General features: G+C 51.9%; 1 protein-coding gene across 3 annotated transcripts; it reads left to right on the top strand.

Moving 5' to 3' along the window:
* The first annotated feature begins 9,994 nt into the window (after nt 1–9,994).
* Sp6 (Sp6 transcription factor) lies at nt 9,995–17,143 on the top strand. Of its 3 annotated transcripts, none has more exons than XM_074045929.1 (2): nt 9,995–10,243; nt 12,606–17,143. In XM_074045929.1, the coding sequence occupies exon 2, from the start codon at nt 12,664–12,666 to the stop codon at nt 13,792–13,794; it is 1,131 nt and encodes a 376-aa protein (XP_073902030.1). In that variant the 5' UTR covers nt 9,995–10,243; nt 12,606–12,663; the 3' UTR covers nt 13,795–17,143. The 3 variants fall into 3 exon arrangements, with proteins under 3 accessions (XP_073902030.1, XP_073902028.1, XP_073902029.1); XM_074045927.1 differs by lacking the exon at nt 9,995–10,243 and adding an exon at nt 10,250–10,480 and having other exon boundaries at nt 12,606–17,141; XM_074045928.1 differs by lacking the exon at nt 9,995–10,243 and adding an exon at nt 10,492–12,103.
* The last annotated feature ends 1,967 nt before the right edge of the window (nt 17,144–19,110 follow it).

The following is a 19,110-nucleotide window of genomic DNA, read 5'->3' as shown; positions in this document are numbered from 1 at the left end:
GTACAGGGCACCATTCTGAGCACTGGGAGTAGAATAACAAGAAGCCCTTCCTCTGTGGAGCTTACCTGCTGGTGAGGACAGTTCTGGCTACTGGGGGAAGGGGCTGTGCTAGCTTACAGAGGTGCAGAGGATCAGAAGAGGCACTTGGAAATATTTGTGGCATGAATGACTAAATGCCTGTCTGAATCAGAGATGACACTACCAGAGTTCAGCGGGTGGGGAAGAATCTCTTGCTTAACTCCCTCCCAGCCACATGTTTGTCCATCCTCCTTTCCCCTCCAGTAAGCCCTCCAGCAGGGGTCCAGCGAGAGGGCATGAGGGCAGCTGGATGCAGCAGAGCAGGCAGGCACCAGGCTGCAGGGCTGCCAACCTGGCACCGCTGCTTGGCTCCAGGCACCCTTTGAAACAACAAGCTTCATGTCTCTAATTCGGCACTTCCTGTTTGTCTTGATATTATCGCCTGTCCTTGAAGCCCACAGGCCCAATCAGGGATGAACAGAGCTCTTGGAGTTCTGGGGACTCAGAGAGGGGAGAGGCAAGGGTCCCCTCCTTCTTGGCTTCCTAGCTGAGCTTGGGCACCAGGCAGAGGTCTGAAGCATGATGCTCTAGGGCTTGGAGTCCGTACTGGCACCACAACCCAGGGAGATCCTTGATGTTGAGTTCTAGCTGTCCCAGCTAGACTCTCTATGACTTCCTCTCTATGACTCTTGGTTTTCCGAATACTGCAAAGCAGAAAAGATTCAGGATAGAAATCATCAAACTTCATTGCTCTCTGTTTCTCATCACCAACATGGCTGGGAAGTTCTTCCTCATGTCTAACTTCAGTCAGTACCTCTAAGTAGCCTTAAAGGAATGGCTCAGGCTTTCGGCCGTTTAACACACAGTCTTATCTTAGGTTCTCGAATCGAATCAATTCCTTAAGTGCTTGACAGATGAGGTTTCTTCTAGACTTTGAAGTTGGTGGATTTAGCTGTCTCCAATAAAAGCAGCCCCCATGGTGTGAGTGTGTCCACCATGGTAAGTATCAAGATGGCTGCCCCATGGGTGGTAGGATCGGGGAAGATTCCAGACAGGCCTCCACCCCGGTCAGAGGGGCAGCCTCTGCCACCCCCAGAGCTCCAGGTAATAACCTAGGGGCCACGCCAGGCTCGCCAGCACCTGAGCCACCGGCAGCAGATAATGACGGGGGAGCTGGGCAGGCAGAGCCAACCCCTCAATCAGGAAGCAAATTAAAAAGGGGAGGAATCTCCCAGACAGACCACAACAATGAGACCGGCCCCCTTTCCAGGGCACTGCCCGCTCTCCCCCTCCCCAGTCAATTCTGCCTGCCAGGTCCTGATACCCAGCCCTCCTCTCTAATTCACCTCTCATGGGATCTAGCTGGAGGGTCTCTGGGTGACCTTGGCTACAGATGGGCAGTGGTGCCCAGCTGGCCAAGACACAGGATGCTGGGCCTCTTATTGAGCCTTATGTGCCACACTGACATTGGATTCCAGGAAGGGCACTGGGCACAGTGTCCAGGTGAAAAAGGAAGGGTCAGGTCATGTTTCTGGTGCAGCAACTTGAAGCCCCTCTGAGTGTCTGTGACACAGGGATTTATAGAGAACCACCAATGTCTGACCTGGTGGTCACTTCTCTACAAAATGCACCATTTGATCCAATGCACCTTATAGTGATTTCAACCCAGTATCAGTCACTGAGATGCTGGGGGAATTCAAAGATGAACAGAGAAGATTCCAACCCCCCAAAGATCTTACAACTAATCATATCGCCCATCAAATGGCATTAGTCCCTCTGTATTTTAGGATTCTGGGAACTTAGAAAAGGGTAACTTGGAGAACTGGAGAAGGTTTCAGAAGAGGGGGACATATGAGTTGGGGTTTCAAAGGATCTGTAAGAGCTTATCAGGCAGAGAAATGGGGAAGACCATTTCAGGAGAGGAACAACATAGAGCATTGGATATATGTAGACAGTAAGGACAGAATAGACTTCCCCTGTGTCTGGAACTCGGGGAGTGGGAAGGGATATGACTGGAAGGAATACAGCCTTAGGCCAGATGGGGAATGGGACTTAAATTCCAGGCCAAAGAGTATGGATTTTCTCTTGTTAGTAATGGCAAGTTATCCAGTGTTTTTGAAATGTTGCAAGATTTCATCAGGATCCTTCCACACTAGTGAGAATTTTAACTTTCTTCAGACAGATAAAAAGGATTCTGTTTTTTCTGCCTCTGTCTTTCTCCATGGCTGCCACCCAGCCAGCCCTTTCTCCCAATTCCCAATTACTTCCTTTGCTTCTTTTTTCCCAAATCTCCAACTACTCACTGCAAGCAGGCTGACAAGATACTCAGTCCCCAAACCAACCCTGCATGTCCAGATAGCCTGCTGGGTCCTTCTACCTCTGTCACACAGTAATGGCCACCTGGAGCTGTGGGAGACAGAAGGAAAGCTGTGCCCACTGTCTTCATAGGTCTTGGGTTTTCAGGACCCTCATTTTATCTTCCCACTGGTTCCAGGCTTCTAATTTGACCAACTGAGGAGCTTCTAGAAGCTTAGGTTCCAGGGAGACATTTCTCTTAGCCACGGCTTATCCACTCCCTTCACAAAGAAGGGCATGGGGATGAAGACTGTGTGGTATGAAGAAGAGATAGTCCTTGCCCCCAAGGAGCTGTGACCACAGGAAGATAAGACAACACCCCCACAGAAACAGGGGATGAGGCAATCTGAGCAAGGGAAATTCCAGGAGCAAGCCAGTGATGTGCTGATAGGAGATTCCTAGAGAAAGCAGCCTTGGAGCATGGAGCTTGAAGGATGATATGCTTTCCCCAGGCAGGGGTGGGTGGCAGGAGTGGGAACAGTCTGAGCAAAAGTAGAAAGGCCAGATAGTTTGGTGACCTTCAAGTCTATCCAGCTGGAACCCTGGGTTTCTATAAGGACCAATGGAAGCCAAGACTACAAAAGTGTAGGTTTCTGTGATGTCACACTTAGCACTGGGGATTTACTGGCTATGGTGAGATGGGAAGTGTCAAGATCAAGTGGCAATTTAGGCTGATTAATCTGTTAATGGCCGGCAGGACAGCTTAGATAGTTGGGTACCAAGGTGGCAGAAAGTCCACAGTAAACCTGAGAAATAATCCAAACAAGAAGAAACTCCTGGCAGCAAGTTGGCACTTCCCTAGAATTTTTCTGCTTGCTTCATTCATTCATTCATCTATCCATCCATTCATTCATCCATCCAACAAATATTTATGAAATACTAAGTACCAGGTACCTTTTAGTTCTATCTTCATCCCCTTCCCTTTGACCTTAGAATGAGAAGACAAAGGCAAGTGCTCACCCTCTCACCTCTCCACACACATGGAACCTCAGCCCAGCCCCCTCCCATCTAATCCAGTAGCTTCTACAGATACATGGAGAAAAAGCAGAGACCTGTTTGCAGTAAGGATTTGGATAGCTTGCACTAGACAAACTTCAGGGTGGGAGGGAGAGAAGTGTGGGCAGCAGAAAGCAGTTGGAGGGTGTGAAGGAAAGCCAAATGTAGGAAAGACCTGAGATTTTTGGGGGAGGGAGGCTCACAAGTGGAGAAAGGTGAAGGGAAGATGTGTAGAAGACAGGCCTCTGGGGCTGACCATGGAGTCCTATGGAGGGAGAGAGGCAGGAAAGGAGGGAAAAATTAGAGAGCTGGAGAAGGAAGTAGGGTCTTAGCAGTTAGGGGTGGAGAGAGGAGGTGGGGGGCCTGGGAGGCAAGGGCAGAGGAAATAGGCCCAGGCACTGGAGACAAGAGTCTGGGAGTCTGAGCCGCTCAGGAGCCACCTGGAAGGTGCAGGCAGCGGCAACATCAAACTTGAGATCCTAGGGTTGGCTCCAGGGGAGCTGGAGTTTGGTAGGGAGGGTGGCTTTAAGGGGATCTGAGAGCAAGAGGAGCTTATATCTACCACTAACCCTGCTGGGTCTTCAGCTTCCTCTAGCCAGCCCCCTCTCTCTTCTTCCTCTGAGATCAGAGCCAGGACTCCAGAGTCCCACCTCACCCCTCACTCTGCAGTTTTGGGCTCAGCCAAGCCCACTCCTGGCTCCTTCTTCATCTCTCAGCTGCCCTCATTGGTGCTGGGAAGGTACCTTGTTGGGAGGTGTGAATAGGGGAGAAAAGGGGGTCTCCCCTCCCCACAAACCAGGCAGGATCTCTGTGCACCCTCTCCTGATTCAAAGACATGGGAGGCCTGTGGGGCCCCAGGTCCAGGCCTAGGGCTAGGACTTTTTCCTCTCTGAAACTCCCCCCACCCCAAGATTCTCCCATCTTCTGGACTGGACCTGCTACCTAAGCATATGGAACCGATTGAAAGAATTTGTATGCTCACCTTATAATTTATGCAAATCAACTCTGTAATTAACTATAATTTGGAGGCATCCTTTGGTATTTGAGACATTTATCCATGAGGAAATGCCCTAGTGATAATGCTCCCGTATTAACATTATTTACTCCACCTGTGTGGTCTCCTTAGCTTGTTTCCCCCCTCACTAGGATTTTCTGGGCTGGAAGGGGTGGGGAGGGACAGGGAAGCCCCTCCCTGGAGCCGGCCTTGGTCCTGACGCCTGTCTTCCCTCAGGGAGTTGTGCTAGCCCTGGCCTCTCAATTTGGTAAGCATGGAAGGAAGGGGTACCTCTTTGCCTCCTAAGTGCCCCCCCTCCCCCACCACTGTATTCTCCCCTGCTTGATGGGTGGCTTTCTGAAGCTCTTTCACATCTGAGGGGCCTCAATGTTCTCATCTCTGAAATGGGGAAAGGATGAACCTGTTGGGACCTTTGTGTGATAATTACTGAAAAGCTAATGAAGAGACTGGGAATCCCCAGTCTGGAGATTGCTAGGGGGAGAGGGAGGAGCAGAAGTTTGGGGTGAAGGTTCGCTGGCTTACCCTGTGGGTGGAAGGTAACATACAAACCCTGGGGTACTGGGTGCTTTGTGAGTATAGAAGGAGTGCAGAGCAGCACCAGTCCTCAGTGGGCTATGACCTAGAATAGGACACAACCTGTGATAAGTCCTCCTCAGGCCACTGTCTTATGTGGATCAGAATAACCAAAATGCCCAGCTGTAGAGAGCTTTGTTTCACCTCCTTTCTCCTTCCCATCTCTGTTCTAGGAAGTGCTACTGTTAGCCAGAGGCCACCCTAAAATTAGGCTCATGTAAATAGTCAGGGCTGTGAGGGTTCTACCTAAATACACCTCCAGGCCCTCTCTCCCCTTTCCAGGTCACTTCCCCAGCCTCTTTACTGCCTATAAAAGTCCTTGCCTGGGCTCTGCTTCTCTCTTAGATGACCTCTTGTCCACTCCAGCTCATGCTAAGTCTGGGAAGAGGGTTGGTTCCCTTTCTCTACTTGACACTGAGATCCCAGGCCCAAAGGAGGATTACTTGGATCCTCCTGGGAGATCCACGTTGGGAAGTATCTGAAAAGGGAGATGAAAAAGGAGAGGGAGGAAGGAGGTTCTTGCAGAGGCAGGAGAGATGTGTTGGAATAACCACAATTCTAATGTAGAGCTCTGCAAAGAAGGACTGACTGGCTTGTAGCTCTGTGTGTGTGTGTGTGTGTGTGTGTGTGTGTGTGTGTGTTAGGTCTTCAAAGTGGAACTTCTTTGTTTCCCACCAAGTCGAAGGAGAAAAACCTCAAAAGGAGGGGGATGAGATTGGAGAGTTCCAGCCAGCCCAGCACTCTCTACTGGCAATTCTCTCATTTCTTCCATCCCGCAGGAACCACTGGGTCCCTCTCCCACTGTCCATCCAACCCTGGGGAAGAACGTCCTGCTCCCCCGCCCTGCCCCCACTCTGCTGCCTCTTCCAGCTGAAATCCTCCTTTCCTGGCAGACCTGGGAGACTCAGATCTCACCCCCTACCACTCCCCCAGGAGAGCCGGGGGCCACTGTTTCCTGGATTATCCTAAAAGCTTCCGAGGCCGTGAGGACTTGGCAGCATCCCTGCCTGCGTCTCTCACCTCCCCCTTTGGCTCTAGCTGTCGCCTCCTTTATAAAGCCTGGCTTTCCTATCACCCCCACGTGCCCCTCACTGCTGCTGCCAGCTCTGGGCTCCATGGACTGGTAAGAGAGGCTGTTCCCTGTCTAGTACAGGGAACCTCCACAAAGAGGGCTAGGTTTCCACTTTAAAGGAGGGATCATGGAGAAGGGTCTGGAAGGCTTGATTCTTTTTCAGTTGGGGAGGGGGACAAGAGAGGGCTCTTGGAGGAGAACCACAAAGGATCCCTTGGAGGGGTCTTTGAACTACACTGGGCTGATTTCTGTGGGAGAAGCAAGGCAGGGATTTGAGAGAAAGGATGGGCAAATATTGATAGACATACAGAGCACATGGACTCAGCCCACAGAAGTTTACAAATGACAGAACACAAGCAGAGAAACTACTGCAGGCATCTTGCACACCTGGAAGAGAAGACACACAGGCACACCCAGGCACGATGCACACACACATTTATAGATATACAGGCACTCTCCTCAGGGGAGTTCACCTTCAAGAATGAAAAGGAATGGCAAATGCAAAGGATATTTGGATTTATAAAAGAAATTAGTACCCAGCATGGTGTTTGGCCCTAGAAGACCCTCATTAAGTGTTAGTTGAATGAATAAATGATGAATAAAAGAAAAATATTTAACCCCACTTTTCCAGAAATCCAAGAGGGTACGGTGGGGAAAGGAAGAATGTGTTGGCATCCAAGGTCACCAGCTTACTGTCTTGGAAGTACAGCCTGGAGGTGGGAATGGGAAGTAAAGGAAAATGAGGAACTAGGAAACCAGGAATTAGACTGGGGCTCTGTTTCTAGTTTGCTATGTAACTTTGAGCTACTTAATTCCCTGTTCTGGGGTTCAGTTTCCCTACTAATTAAAATGAGGACTTGGATTAAACAACTATTATGGGTAGAGCAGTTTTGATATTGCCATAGTGTGGGAAAGTTGAGGAAGGGAACACTGTTATAGAGGGTGACTTGTTCCAGCAATTCAGATTAGGATCAATTTGTCCTATCAGACACAGGTTGGTGGATGACTTATTTTAGGGATCAGTTTAATTCTGCTGTCCCATTGACCTTCAGGATCTAGAGGAGCCCCACTCCCAGGGCCATCATGTCTGCCATAGTGAGTCCAGATGGAATAGTAGGCAAAATGTGGGCTTTGGAGCCTGACCCATCTGGACTCAGTTTCCTCCTTTGACTCTTAACAGCTTTGTAATCTTGGGCAGGTCATTTAGTTTCTTTGATCCCTGGCTTCCTCATCTGTACAATGGAAATAAAAATAATAATTACTTTGTTGCATGCTCATGAGAATTAGAGAGATTTATGTAAAGTACTTGGCATGCACATAGTAGGTTCTCAATAAATAAATGCTGCTTATGATTGACATGCAGACTAAGGATTCTCCAGGCACAAAATGGATCACTAACTATAAATGAGGCTTGAGAAGAGAGGGGGCAGGAATGGGAGGTCAACACTTGGTGAAATCTAACTATGACTTTGAGGGACCTGAAGGAGAGGGACAGAAATGGCCCAAGTCATGGACAGATCTCAGTTCGTGTGGAGGGTAGCATTGTTTAATTTTGAGTCAAGATAAAAATATGTGCAGTGGTGACTTTAGCAGTCATGTCAATCTCAGATTATGGCCATCATTTGGTTAAAAAAAAGAAAAAAAATCTAGAAAGTGGGAAAAGGAAAGGGCTGGAAGTAGGGGATCTGGGAGAAAGATAGCTAGAGGCAGGGCAGGAAGACAGAATAGCAGAGAGCTTCCAGAGACAACGTCTTTACTGTTGAATTTCATGCTGATGGCCATGAGTAGATTCAGGGTCCTTGCTCTGAGGGAACTTAGACGGCTGTGGGGCACAGTTAAAAATGGGGGCTGGGTTGGGGTATCTGCCATCCTTATCCCCGTTGTTTTCCAGGAAAAGATGGAAAGCACCACTGGGAAGATAAGACAATCTGGCATCTATAAATGATAGAGGGGACTCAATCCCCCCTCACCCAGAGTCAGACCCCAGTGTAGGCTTACTACATGAAACAGCAGTAAAGGCAGCAACAGTAGGCAACTAGGAGGGGAAACAGGAATTTGAAGGAGTCTACTGAGTTTTAACCCAGGAACCTAAGTAAGGTCAGCGGGGTTCTGCTCTGGATATGATGAGCCTCAAACTCTGTTCTGGTGGTGACTGTGAACTGCGATGCAAACCCCGCTACCCAGGACTTGCATGCTGAGTGGACAGAGATAAAACCATGTTGATAAAGAGGGTTAATTTAGCCAGACCACAAACATCCAGAGCAGTTCTTGTGACTCTACATTGCAGGGTCCCAAGCGCAAGGAAGAAGGAAACCCAACTGATCACAAATCTCAGTCAGGTCAGAGAAGTGTCCTTCAGCTTCCAAAGTCCATCCTTCATTCACCTGGGTGGCTCAGGAAAGGAGGCTTAGAGTACCTGTGATCCACCAGGGTCATTTTAGCAAGAGAGGGGCAGGGGCTAGAATTTAGTTCTGTGAACTTCTCAAGATTTTTGTGACTATACCTTAATCCAACAAACATTTCTGGGAATTGACTTATTTAATGATCACAACAAGGATGTCTTCCCTTCACCCTGTGGTTACCAGGGACCCCTCTGGCTTTAGTGGTTTTAGGTACAATTTTTTTAAGCTCTAGGAAACCCTCCCAACTTGTACCCAGTTTGTCCAGATGAGGGAATTGAGTCTTAGAAAAGAGGGAGACCAGCAAATGAATGAAACATTGACTGCATATGGACGTGTGAATGGGGGAGAATCACACACACACACACACACACACACACACACACACGATTGATTTTCCAATGGCAGTGGACTCTTAAACCGGCTTATCATCACACTTTAGTGTGTCAGAAACGGGAATACAGGACAGGTAAGACAATGGGGGTAAAATAGGTCTGTAGAAGAGAGATTAAATTATCTTAAATTCCAGACTCGAGGAAACTGCCTGTAAAGGAAAAAAAAAAAAACGAAAATATAAAAAGCCGTTGGAAAAGCATATAGGGGAAGTCAGCGGAGGCAACCAAAGAAATACTGAAATTGATCAGAAATTTCTTGCGAAAAAAGGATCACCTTGGAAGGTCAATACCGAGCTCTGCAGAGAACCAGGAAGGGAGCACTAGCTGCCTCCGAGCATAAAAGAGCTGGGCGGGAAACGGGGGAGCGCTTCTACTACCAGAGCTGGGTGTGTGTGGGGGGGGGGGTCCTCAGGATCTCCAGTGATCTGAATCTTGGGAGGAGTTTTTAGGCTAGCTCCTCGAAAGCCCTAAAATTTTACCCCAGTGTTGCACTGTGTTTGTGCATTTGTTTTTCTCAAAGAAATCCGAGATCCTTCTCCAGAATCAGATATTCAGGTGAGAATCGGCAAGGACTCGCTCAATTATTTGCCAAAATGCTCCGACCCAGGGCCATTCAGGCGCTTGTCCAGCCTTCAGAATCCGGGGAGCCGGGGCTGAGCACCTCCGGCCGGAGAGGAGGGGATCGTGTGACAGGTGGACTTTGGGGGCCCTGGAGTTGCCGCCTAAGGGAGGTGGAGGGTGGGCGCCGAGGCCATCTGTGAGACGCGTGGGGGCAGGCAGAGACCGGAGAGAGGGGACTAAGTTGTGGGTCACCCAAAACGACGAGCGGCCAGAGAAGGAGAACTGGAAAGCTAGAGGGAAAGGACTGCGGAGTGGGGGGTGGAGAGAAGCGGTGGGGGGAATGATGAACGAGCGCTGCCAAGACGAATTTCTCACGGCCTGGGTCTGGGGGTGGACCGGACACATACTTGGCGCTCAGTCTCTTTCTTTCTTTCGTCTCACTTCCAGGGCAGCGCTGCCCGGCGGTGGCGGGTGGGTCAAGGGCGTCCGAAGCAACCAAGGGCGACTCTGTAGCATCCCCAGGACCCGCCCCCTCTTCTATTCCCCCAGGGTCTGAGCCACGTCCCCGGCGAGACCGAACCTGCTCGAGGGTAGCTTTCCACCGGATCGGGCGGGTCTCAGAACCTGGGGAACACCCCGGCCAGGCCCCTCTCCCTGAGAGTGGAGGGGACAAGGGAGGAGTGAAGGAGCGGGCGGGAGACAGCCATTGCCCCCCTCGCCCGCCCCCTCTTCCTGGCCGGGCTGGGCCTCGCGTCCCGCCGAGCCCGCAAGGGTTAAAGGCGGCCGCAGGTGAGGTGGGCGGGGCTGCGAGTTGGGAGGAAAAAGGAGCGCAGCGAAGAGGATGAAGGCAGAAAGCGCGGTGAGTCACGGGCGGAGCTGGCCTCGCTCGCTCGCTCACTTGTTCGCTCGCAGGCTTCCGCCCGCCCTCCGCCCTCCAGCCGCTCTCACCGCCGCCCGCCGCCGGGTCTAATCGCGGCCCCCGCTCGCCCTGGGCTTCTGTCCCTTACTGCTGAGAGCCGGCCAGCGCTCAGGGCCGATGAGCGCCCATCTGTAGCGGGCCAACCAGCCGTGCCCAGAGCCAGAGCGCAGCCTCCAGGTAGGAGCCCGGGTCCGGGGGATCAGGGGAGTGCGCTGCAGAGAAGCTGGAAAAAGCACTCCGAATGCCCCGCAGCCTTCTCTTACCTCGAGTGGTCCCGAAGGATCTGAGGGGCTTACAGCCCCAGCTGAGGGAAAACCGGGAGGACAGGAGAGACTGGAGGGACCGAGGAGGCAGGAAACTGGGGAAACTGGAGCTACTGGGACAACCGGAGGACTGGGACATTGAGAACCGAGAGCACGGAAGTCCCCACCGCCTGAGCACTGGGAATCGGGGGATGCAGCCGGCTGGCATGAGGATAGAAGGATGTTTGTGCCCATCTTTCCGAATTAGGGAGCGGGAAGCCCGGGTGCGCGCCCTGCCCTCTCGTTTCCTGAAACTCTAGTAGAAGGCCATTGCACCCCAGACCTGGGCTCAGGTTTTGTCAGGAGACGACACTCTGGAGCCTGGGTTGTCCTAGTCTCCCCATCCCCCCAGGCCCTGGGGCAGTTCCCAGGCGCCAAAAGCTATTAGGGTCCCAGGCCTCTTTGCTCCCGCCCAGCCCCTTCTGGGCTGCCCCGCCCCGGCCTGAGGCTCCGTTCCTGCTGCTTCACCCTGTTCCTTTCTTGTGGTGAGTCTGCCAGAGCCTGAGTAGGCGCCCTAGCCCTCCTCTTCCCTGCCTCTCCCAGACTATCAGTGCCATCTCCCTGGTCCCAGAGGCAGGTCAGCTGAGCCCTACTGTGGGAATGAAAAGATGGGGAGGTCTGTGCCCTAAATCACTGGCCTCCTCTCACACCCCTTCACCCAGCAAGGCTCTCCAGCCTTAAGGAGAAGTAGTGAGAAGAGGAGGACTAGGTCACAGATATGTAATCGAGAAAGGGGTGAGGGTCTTTGTTTTGTTTTGTTTTGTTTGAGATAGGGTCTCACAGTGTAGCCCAAACTGGCCTCTGACTAGACCTGCACCACTGTGTCCTGACTGGGTCTTTAGGTTTCTGCTGGGCCTGTAGTTTCTAGTGGTTTAGAAAAAGAGTAGCAGACCAGGAGTTGAGAGACTTGATTCTCTGAGGTACTTACTGCACAGTACATTTGTTGACTGAATGAATAACTCGATATGTTTGCTCAATTCACGGCTCCAAATTCTGTTTTCTTTAAAATGAGAAAGTTGGCTTTGAGCAGTGGTTCTCAACACTTGGTGGTATGTTAGAATCATATGGGGGCTTTTAAAAATTATCCTTGACTCTTATAGGATCTCTGGGCAATCCTTGTTCTTAAATGCTGTGATTAGGACTTCTGTTGCCCTTCTCTATCTGAACTCTGACCCTGCATCCCTTAAGGGGATGGCAATTATACCTTCCTCAGTGTGTTGGCAAGCTGTTCTTTGGGGAATCCAATCCCTCCCAGCTTCATATCTGGGCCTTCCTAGCTTGGAGAAAGGCATGGGTATCAGCCAGAGTGTTAGCTGGCACTGGTTGGATCAGGAGAGGGAAGGGGAATTATTGCTTTCTCTGGTTGGGGGAACTCCCCCGGAAACTGGCACTTCAGTATTCACCCCAGTGAGGCAAATTCCCTGCCCAGAGGGAAGAGAGCAGGAGCCCAGTGTGGAAGTCGCTTTGATGGTGCAAAATCAACAAGCCAAGCAGAGAAGTACGTAGACGTGAAATGCTCTTCCTCACTGGTAGACCTGCAGTGGTGTGAAGGCTCTTTCTCCAAAAATTCAGGACCTGCTTCTTGGGGTTTTCTGAAGGTCAAGTCACCTCAAGCTTTGAGTTTCAGAAGCATGCCTAAATCTGTGTCCTGAGTTAAACTGGAGAAGCAGAGAAGTGTCTAGGTCATCCATTTGAGCTGGCAGCAGGTCTGCAGGGGGGAAATGCTTATTTCCTTGTGCTGGAATGGGGATGGTTCTAGCACTGCAAGCTACCATCGTGGGACCTGCCCAACTCAGGGATAAGCTGGGTCCTGTGGGGGTTATCCTCTGCCCTGGCTGAGACTCTCACATTCTCAACCCTTCCTAGCACTCGCAAACCCTAATCTGTATTCCCCACCCAGAGGCGCGCCCCTCTTCTTTGCACTTTGCAGGAAGAGTATCTGAGTTAGGAGGGAAACTGAGCCGGTTACTTTTCCTTATTTCTCTTTTTTGCTCCTTTAGGTCCCATCTGAGGTGCCCCTGACCGTCCCTGTCCCCCACCCCACCCCGGATCCCGGCAATGCTAACCGCTGTCTGCGGCTCTCTGGGCAGCCAGCATACGGACGCGCCCCACGCTTCACCGCCGCGCCTCGACCTGCAGCCTCTCCAAACATACCAGGGCCACACGAGCCCCGAGGCCGGGGACTACCCCTCCCCGTTGCAGCCTGGAGAGCTGCAGAGCCTCCCTCTGGGCCCGGAGGTAGACTTCTCCCAGGGCTATGAGCTGCCGGGGACCTCCTCGCGGGTAACCTGCGAGGACCTGGAAAGCGATAGTCCCTTGGCCCCGGGACCCTTTTCCAAGCTCCTGCAGCCGGACATGTCACACCATTACGAATCGTGGTTCCGGCCGACTCATCCAGGCACAGAGGATGGCTCGTGGTGGGACCTTCATCCGGGCACCAGCTGGATGGACCTCCCCCACACTCAGGGCGCGCTGACCTCACCTGGCCACCCAGGGGCGCTTCAGGCTGGTTTGGGGGGTTACGTTGGAGACCACCAGCTTTGTGCCCCGCCGCCCCACCCGCATCCGCACCACCTCCTCCCAGCCGCCGGAGGGCAGCACCTTCTGGGGCCACCTGACGGGGCAAAGGCCTTGGAAGCGGCCGCGCCGGAGTCCCAAGGGCTGGATTCCAGTCTGGACGCGGCGGCCCGGCCTAAAGGCTCCCGGCGGTCGGTGCCCCGCAGTTCAGGCCAGACCGTTTGTCGCTGTCCCAACTGTCTGGAGGCGGAGCGACTGGGGGCTCCGTGCGGGCCCGATGGGGGCAAGAAGAAGCATTTGCACAATTGCCATATCCCAGGCTGCGGGAAAGCCTACGCCAAGACGTCGCACCTGAAGGCGCACCTGCGCTGGCACAGCGGCGACCGTCCCTTCGTGTGCAACTGGCTCTTCTGCGGCAAGCGCTTCACGCGCTCCGATGAGCTGCAGCGCCACCTCCAGACCCACACCGGCACCAAGAAGTTCCCATGTGCGGTCTGCAGCCGGGTCTTCATGCGCAGCGACCACCTGGCCAAGCACATGAAAACCCACGAAGGCGCCAAAGAAGAGGCTGCCGGGACCGCCCCGGGCGAGGCCAAGGCTGGCGGCGTGGTGGAGCCCCCCGGGGGCAAAGGCAAACGGGAGACCGAGGGCAGCGCGGCGCCTTCCAACTGAGCCCCTTGGGTGCCGCCTCCCTACCTGTCTCCTGGGTGCACTGGAAGAGAGTCCCTAGATCAGACGTCCTTAGGGGGCGGTTTGAGTAAGAGGGGAAGGTGATTATTTATTAAGGGGGAGGAAAAGTGGTGACGGAACAGGGAGACCGGGGCTAGGGGTATTTTAGTCTCTGGGGTTGGACTGGACGAGCTGCGCATGCCTCTCCGTTCTTCCCTTCTCCACTATTTCACCCCTTTCCTCCCCGGGCTGGGCGGTTGGGATGGGGCATCTCTACCACCTCTAGGGGTGGAGGGGACCGCCATCCCCTTCAGTCGCAGTTGAGAGGAGTGGGGCTGGCCCGGGGCGCTGGGGGTAGTTGTCTGGACACGTCTTTAGCGCCTGGGAGCCAGGACATAAAAGCGCCTCCGGAGCCGCCTGTGGCCCGGGTCCTTTCATCCCCCTTCTGCTGCTTCCGTCCCTGGGGTTTCCGGAGGGAGACCTGAGATGAGGTGGGGGAGGCTGGGGGGGGGGTCCCTCTTAGGGGGTGTCTATCTAACTTGGAGGTTCCTTGCTGTAAAAATAACTCCTTTCATGGGCCTCCTTATTAACCCTTCCAGATCCAGTCTGATGGAGCCACGAAGGACAAGGGGACAGCTTCCCAGCCAGAGCTGTGAGATGGAAGACAGAGATGGGGGCGGGGAGGGGGTTGTGAGCGGGGGAAATCCTCATAAAATGAAAGAGGTTTAGCAGGGGGACTGAAAGGAACTAATCGCTTTTCAACTCTGATTTAGTTGGTAACACTTGGTCTTTTAAAAAATCAAGTTTAGTATTCCACAGTCCCCATCTATTACCCTAGGAGTTTTTTTGTTTTGTTTTTTTGCTTGTTTGTTTTTCCTTGGCAGCACTGGGGTTTGAACTCAGGGCTTAGGTGCCTCCAGCCCACCCTAGGTAGGTTTTTAAGGCAGCCAGTAGTGCCAGCTCCAGAATTGATGGAGTTCTTTTCCCCGGGTCCCCATCATTTGCCTTCCCCTTGGATGGAAAGAAGAGGTTTACTAGGTTAGATAGGGGTGTCCCAGCAGAGGGAGCTCAGAGTGGAGGACTGCCTCTGCCTGGGCCTCTCCAGCTCACCAAGAAGCTAAGCCCTACTCTCTAACTTGATCCCTTGCCACTGCTGTAGAATCCTTCTGCTCCCTCTCATCTCCAGGGGAAAGCTCCCAACTCCATATGAAGGAGTTGTTCTCCCACTGGAAGGGATTCCAGGAAGCTCTCTCCATCCCTCCCTTGTCCTTTAGATGCTAGAAATAAATTTTGTTATGATCACAGGGGTGGGAAGGGTAGAAGCCCAGCAGAAGCCGAGCCAAGCAGAGGGGAAAGAAGTAGATACAGGGAAGGTTCCAGTAGGCCACAGGACCCTGGAGCTGGGGATATTCCCAGGCTTGAGGTAGAGGCCTTTAGTCCCTCTGACCTCCCCTTCCCTTAGCTCTCCTCTCTCCACCCAGAACCCTCTGCAGGGATTAGCTGTTTATTGATTTTAAGTTATAAGCAAAGGGTATTTTATTTAATATTAGGGCATGTATGTTGTGTGTACCTGCGTGTATGTGTATGTGTGTATTTCTCTACTGAGCCTGGGGTCTTCTGAGGCCCCATCTTGTTCACCCTGTCCAAAGTCTGGGACCTAAACTCCACAGCATCTCTTCCTCTACTGGGGATGCTGAAGCCAAGTCCAAGGACTGGGAGCTATATGGGAAGTAGGGGCTGGGATCTGGGTGGGAACATGTGTTTGTGTAGAAAGAGCATCTCCTTAAAAGGGACAGGATGACTTTCCCTGTGGGACTCTGAGACCTGGGGTAGTTTAAGAAGTAAGATTTTTTTCTTTATTCTCTGTCTTTTCCCCACCTCCTGCTAACTCAATCAGAGGTTCTCTTCCTCAGTGAGAGGGTTGAGGGAAAGAGCAGTGTTGGCCATGCCTGCAGGTCGCCTGGCCAGCTGCAGAGGGGAAGAAAGGAAGGCACCGTGGGTGTGGGATGCCTTTCTCCTCCACCCATCGAAACCAGCCACCCCCTCTCTGTGCTACCAAGACAGCCTTTTCCAGTGACCATTCTAAGAACTCCCACATGGGTCTTAGTGGTAGGGGGGACATGGATGTTCCTCCATATAAAGGGCCTCAGCCCTAAGGTATGTGGGTGGGGCTTTGGATAGGTTTTCTTCTGCTCCTCTCTTTTATAGATCTAGGTTTCTTGGCTGCTTGCCCTTCTAGGCAGCCCCCCTAGAGGAAAATGTAGGAATATTTTTTCTTTTAACTGCTGTGAACCCACTTTGGGGGGGAGGAGGAGGCAGAAACAGCCTGTGTTTTTTATGCAACAATAAAGTCATCAACCACATCATCGCTTCATTTGTCTTCCAACTTGGTTTTGCTTTTTGACTCAGTGTCCCTCAGCAGTGAGGACCAGGTTTGGCTGCAGGGTGGGGTAGACAATTCTCTTTGATCCTGCAATCCCTGGGCAGCCTCACCTCCATCAGTTGGCTGGGTCAGAGCTGGGGTCTAATCTTGCCCTAAGGGGTAGAGGGAGGGAAGGGCTCCTCTGGGTTGATAGCTGGGCTGTCTGTCCCTCCATGGTCTTCACCTGTAAGATGAGAAGTTTCTAGATATTTCCTTCCTGCATATGCAAGTCTGCTCTTCCTCCTCCCCTAAGAACACTGGTTCCCTTCGAAGCCATAGCTGGCCTCTTGGCTCCTTCACCACACCCCCATGGGAGCATGCATGTCAGCCGGTCCCTCTGGCTGTGAGCAATGTGGGGGTGACTGACAGCGATTTCTTCACCCAGGATGATCCCTATCGGGGACAAGGCGATGAAAGGCAGCCAAGATATCTGATGGGCTGCCGCCCAACTGGAAAGTATGAGGGAAAGGTTGCTTCTACAACTCTCAGCTGAAAACCCGCCAGGGTAACGCAAACACGGTGCGCACAGACGTACCCTCACTGTGCCCAGCTCTAAGACACAAAAATACCTGTCCTTTTGCAGTTCCCCAGCTGGTATATACAGTTGGTGCCTAATTCATGTCAAGTGAGTAAAAACTTCCCGACCACAGAGATCAAACGCTAGGAGGGTGAATGGAGGATGTTTGGGTTCTAAAAGAGCAGGGGATAAGTCGTGGTTTCCCACCTTCTTAGCCTACATTTTTTTCCCCCCAAATTCGTTATTTTCCCCTAGTAGGTTTCCTGACCCAATTTCTCCAGCCAAATCTGGCTCTCATGTTGGCCCATCCTATCACTTGTTTGAGAGATTCTGGGGCTACAAAGCTTAAGGTAACCTTGGGAACAAGGCATCAGGATGATTTTAGGGGTTATGAGGGAAACAGACCGGTTTGGGGGCCAATTATTTGTTTCCACCTGCTCCTGAATTTAGTAGCCTGGGAGGAGGGACAGGCTTGTTTCCCTGTGACCTCAAGCCTGCAGCACTCCTGCTGGGCACCTCTTTTTGTCTTCCTGGTTCTAGGGGAGTTAGACCCCAGGAACCTGGTGAGTCCCCTCCTTTTTCTCCATCACTGCCCCCAGGGACTGTAGGGCAGCTGTGGGGCCGGCTGGGCCAGTCTGGGCAGGGCTGGGCCGCCCCTCCTCCCCTTGCAGCTCCTCCCGCTGACCTGCATTCTTAGCGGGGGCCTTTGGTGGGGCTCTGACGCTTGCTTACTTGTTTGCAATGTTGCCTGGCTGCCCTGGCCCCCCTGATGGAGCCCAAGGCCACCTCTGACCCCTCAGATGTGGCGCCCCGACAGGGAAATCAGCACATCTGGGTTGACCCTCTGGACGACCTCTTTGAGCCGTCTCCTCTCCCGGGAAGTGGAGTAGAATTCCTCTAGGGTGGGTAAATGAAGTTAGGACTGGAAACGTGACCAGGAGAAGGCAGTCTGGGAACGCAGCCTGGGGCTGCGCTGTGGCATCTCAACGCCGGCTCCCTCCTCCTTCGCTCGCCCCCAAGTGGGCATCTGAGGAAGTGCAGAAGGGGAACCAGGTTTCCCGCAGGCCACCCCAGAGGCCTGTGCTTGTGGGCAAATAACCTTGACGTTTGCCAAGTGACACCCAATAGTAACCTCACAACTCCTCAATGTGTGCCAGCAGCACCCGTCACCGTCCCATTAAAATCCAAGCATGCCTGACCGCTCAGCATACTAACAGTAGAGGCTTAAAAAGAATGTTAGGAAAAAAAATTCCACCAAAAAACGGTTAGAACCAATCAAGGAATAAAATCAGTAACATTCCTACATACTAACAACAAACTATCTATAAAAGAAATCAAGAAAATTATCCCATTTATAATAGCTATAAAATGTGTAGGGATAAATTTAACCAAGAAAGGGAAAGATCTGTACACTGAAAAAGATGATATTGATGACAGAAACTGAAGACAAAAATAATATTCTGTGTTCAAGGGCTGGAGGAATTAAAAGATGAAGTGTCTATGCCATCTACAGACTCAGTGCAATCCCTAGAAGCAGATAATCTGCAGTGTCTCCCAACCCCGTTTCCCGGAGGGCTCCATGGAGCAAAGGTATATGAGATGCATTTGTTTAACTGCTGGCTCTGGAGATGGTTTAGAGAGGAAAATGAACTGGAAATCAAAACATTCGAGATCAGAATCCACCTCTGCACTGTTGTGTGGCCCCCTTGCAAAGACTTCTCCTTTGCTCTTTCAGCTTTACTATATGTAAAGGCACCAAATCTTTGGAGTAGAGATTCTAAAGTTCCTTTCAAAGCTATCTGCTATGAGCTTGAACACTATGAGACAGAATAGGATGTTTTTATTTATTTTATATTTTGATGGTACTGGAGTTTGAACTCAGGGCACTCTACCACTTGAGCCACACCTCCAGCCCTTTTTTGGTGGTACTGGGTCTTGAACTCAGGGCCTACACCTTGAGCCACTCCACCAGTCCTTTTTTGTGATGGGTTTTTTCGAGATAGGGTCTCATGAACTATTTGCCTAGGCTGGTTTTAAACCACGATCCTCCTGATCTCTGCCTCCTGAGTAAGTTAGGATTACAGGTGTGAGCCACCAGTGCCCAACCTAGTTATTTTTTTGAATTGGATCTTGCGTTTTTGCCTGGGCTGACCTGAACCTCCATCCTACTATTTATCCCTCCCAAGTAGCTGGGTTGACAGGTGTATACCACCATGTCCAGCTTATTGGTTGAGATACAATCTCTCTAACTTTTTGCCTGGGCTGGACTGCTGGCCTCCATCCTTGATCCTTCTGATCTCTGCCTCCAGAATAACTGGGATTACACGCATGAACCACTGAGGGCTGAATAGGACTTTTGGGGTTGGAAAGTTTTGTGCAC

The sequence above is a fragment of the Castor canadensis genome, chromosome 11 (genome assembly GCF_047511655.1).
Source record: "Castor canadensis chromosome 11, mCasCan1.hap1v2, whole genome shotgun sequence".
Classification (NCBI taxonomy): domain Eukaryota; kingdom Metazoa; phylum Chordata; class Mammalia; order Rodentia; family Castoridae; genus Castor; species Castor canadensis.
Note: the sequence above shows the minus strand (reverse complement) of the source record. Positions and strands in the feature narration are given on the sequence as shown.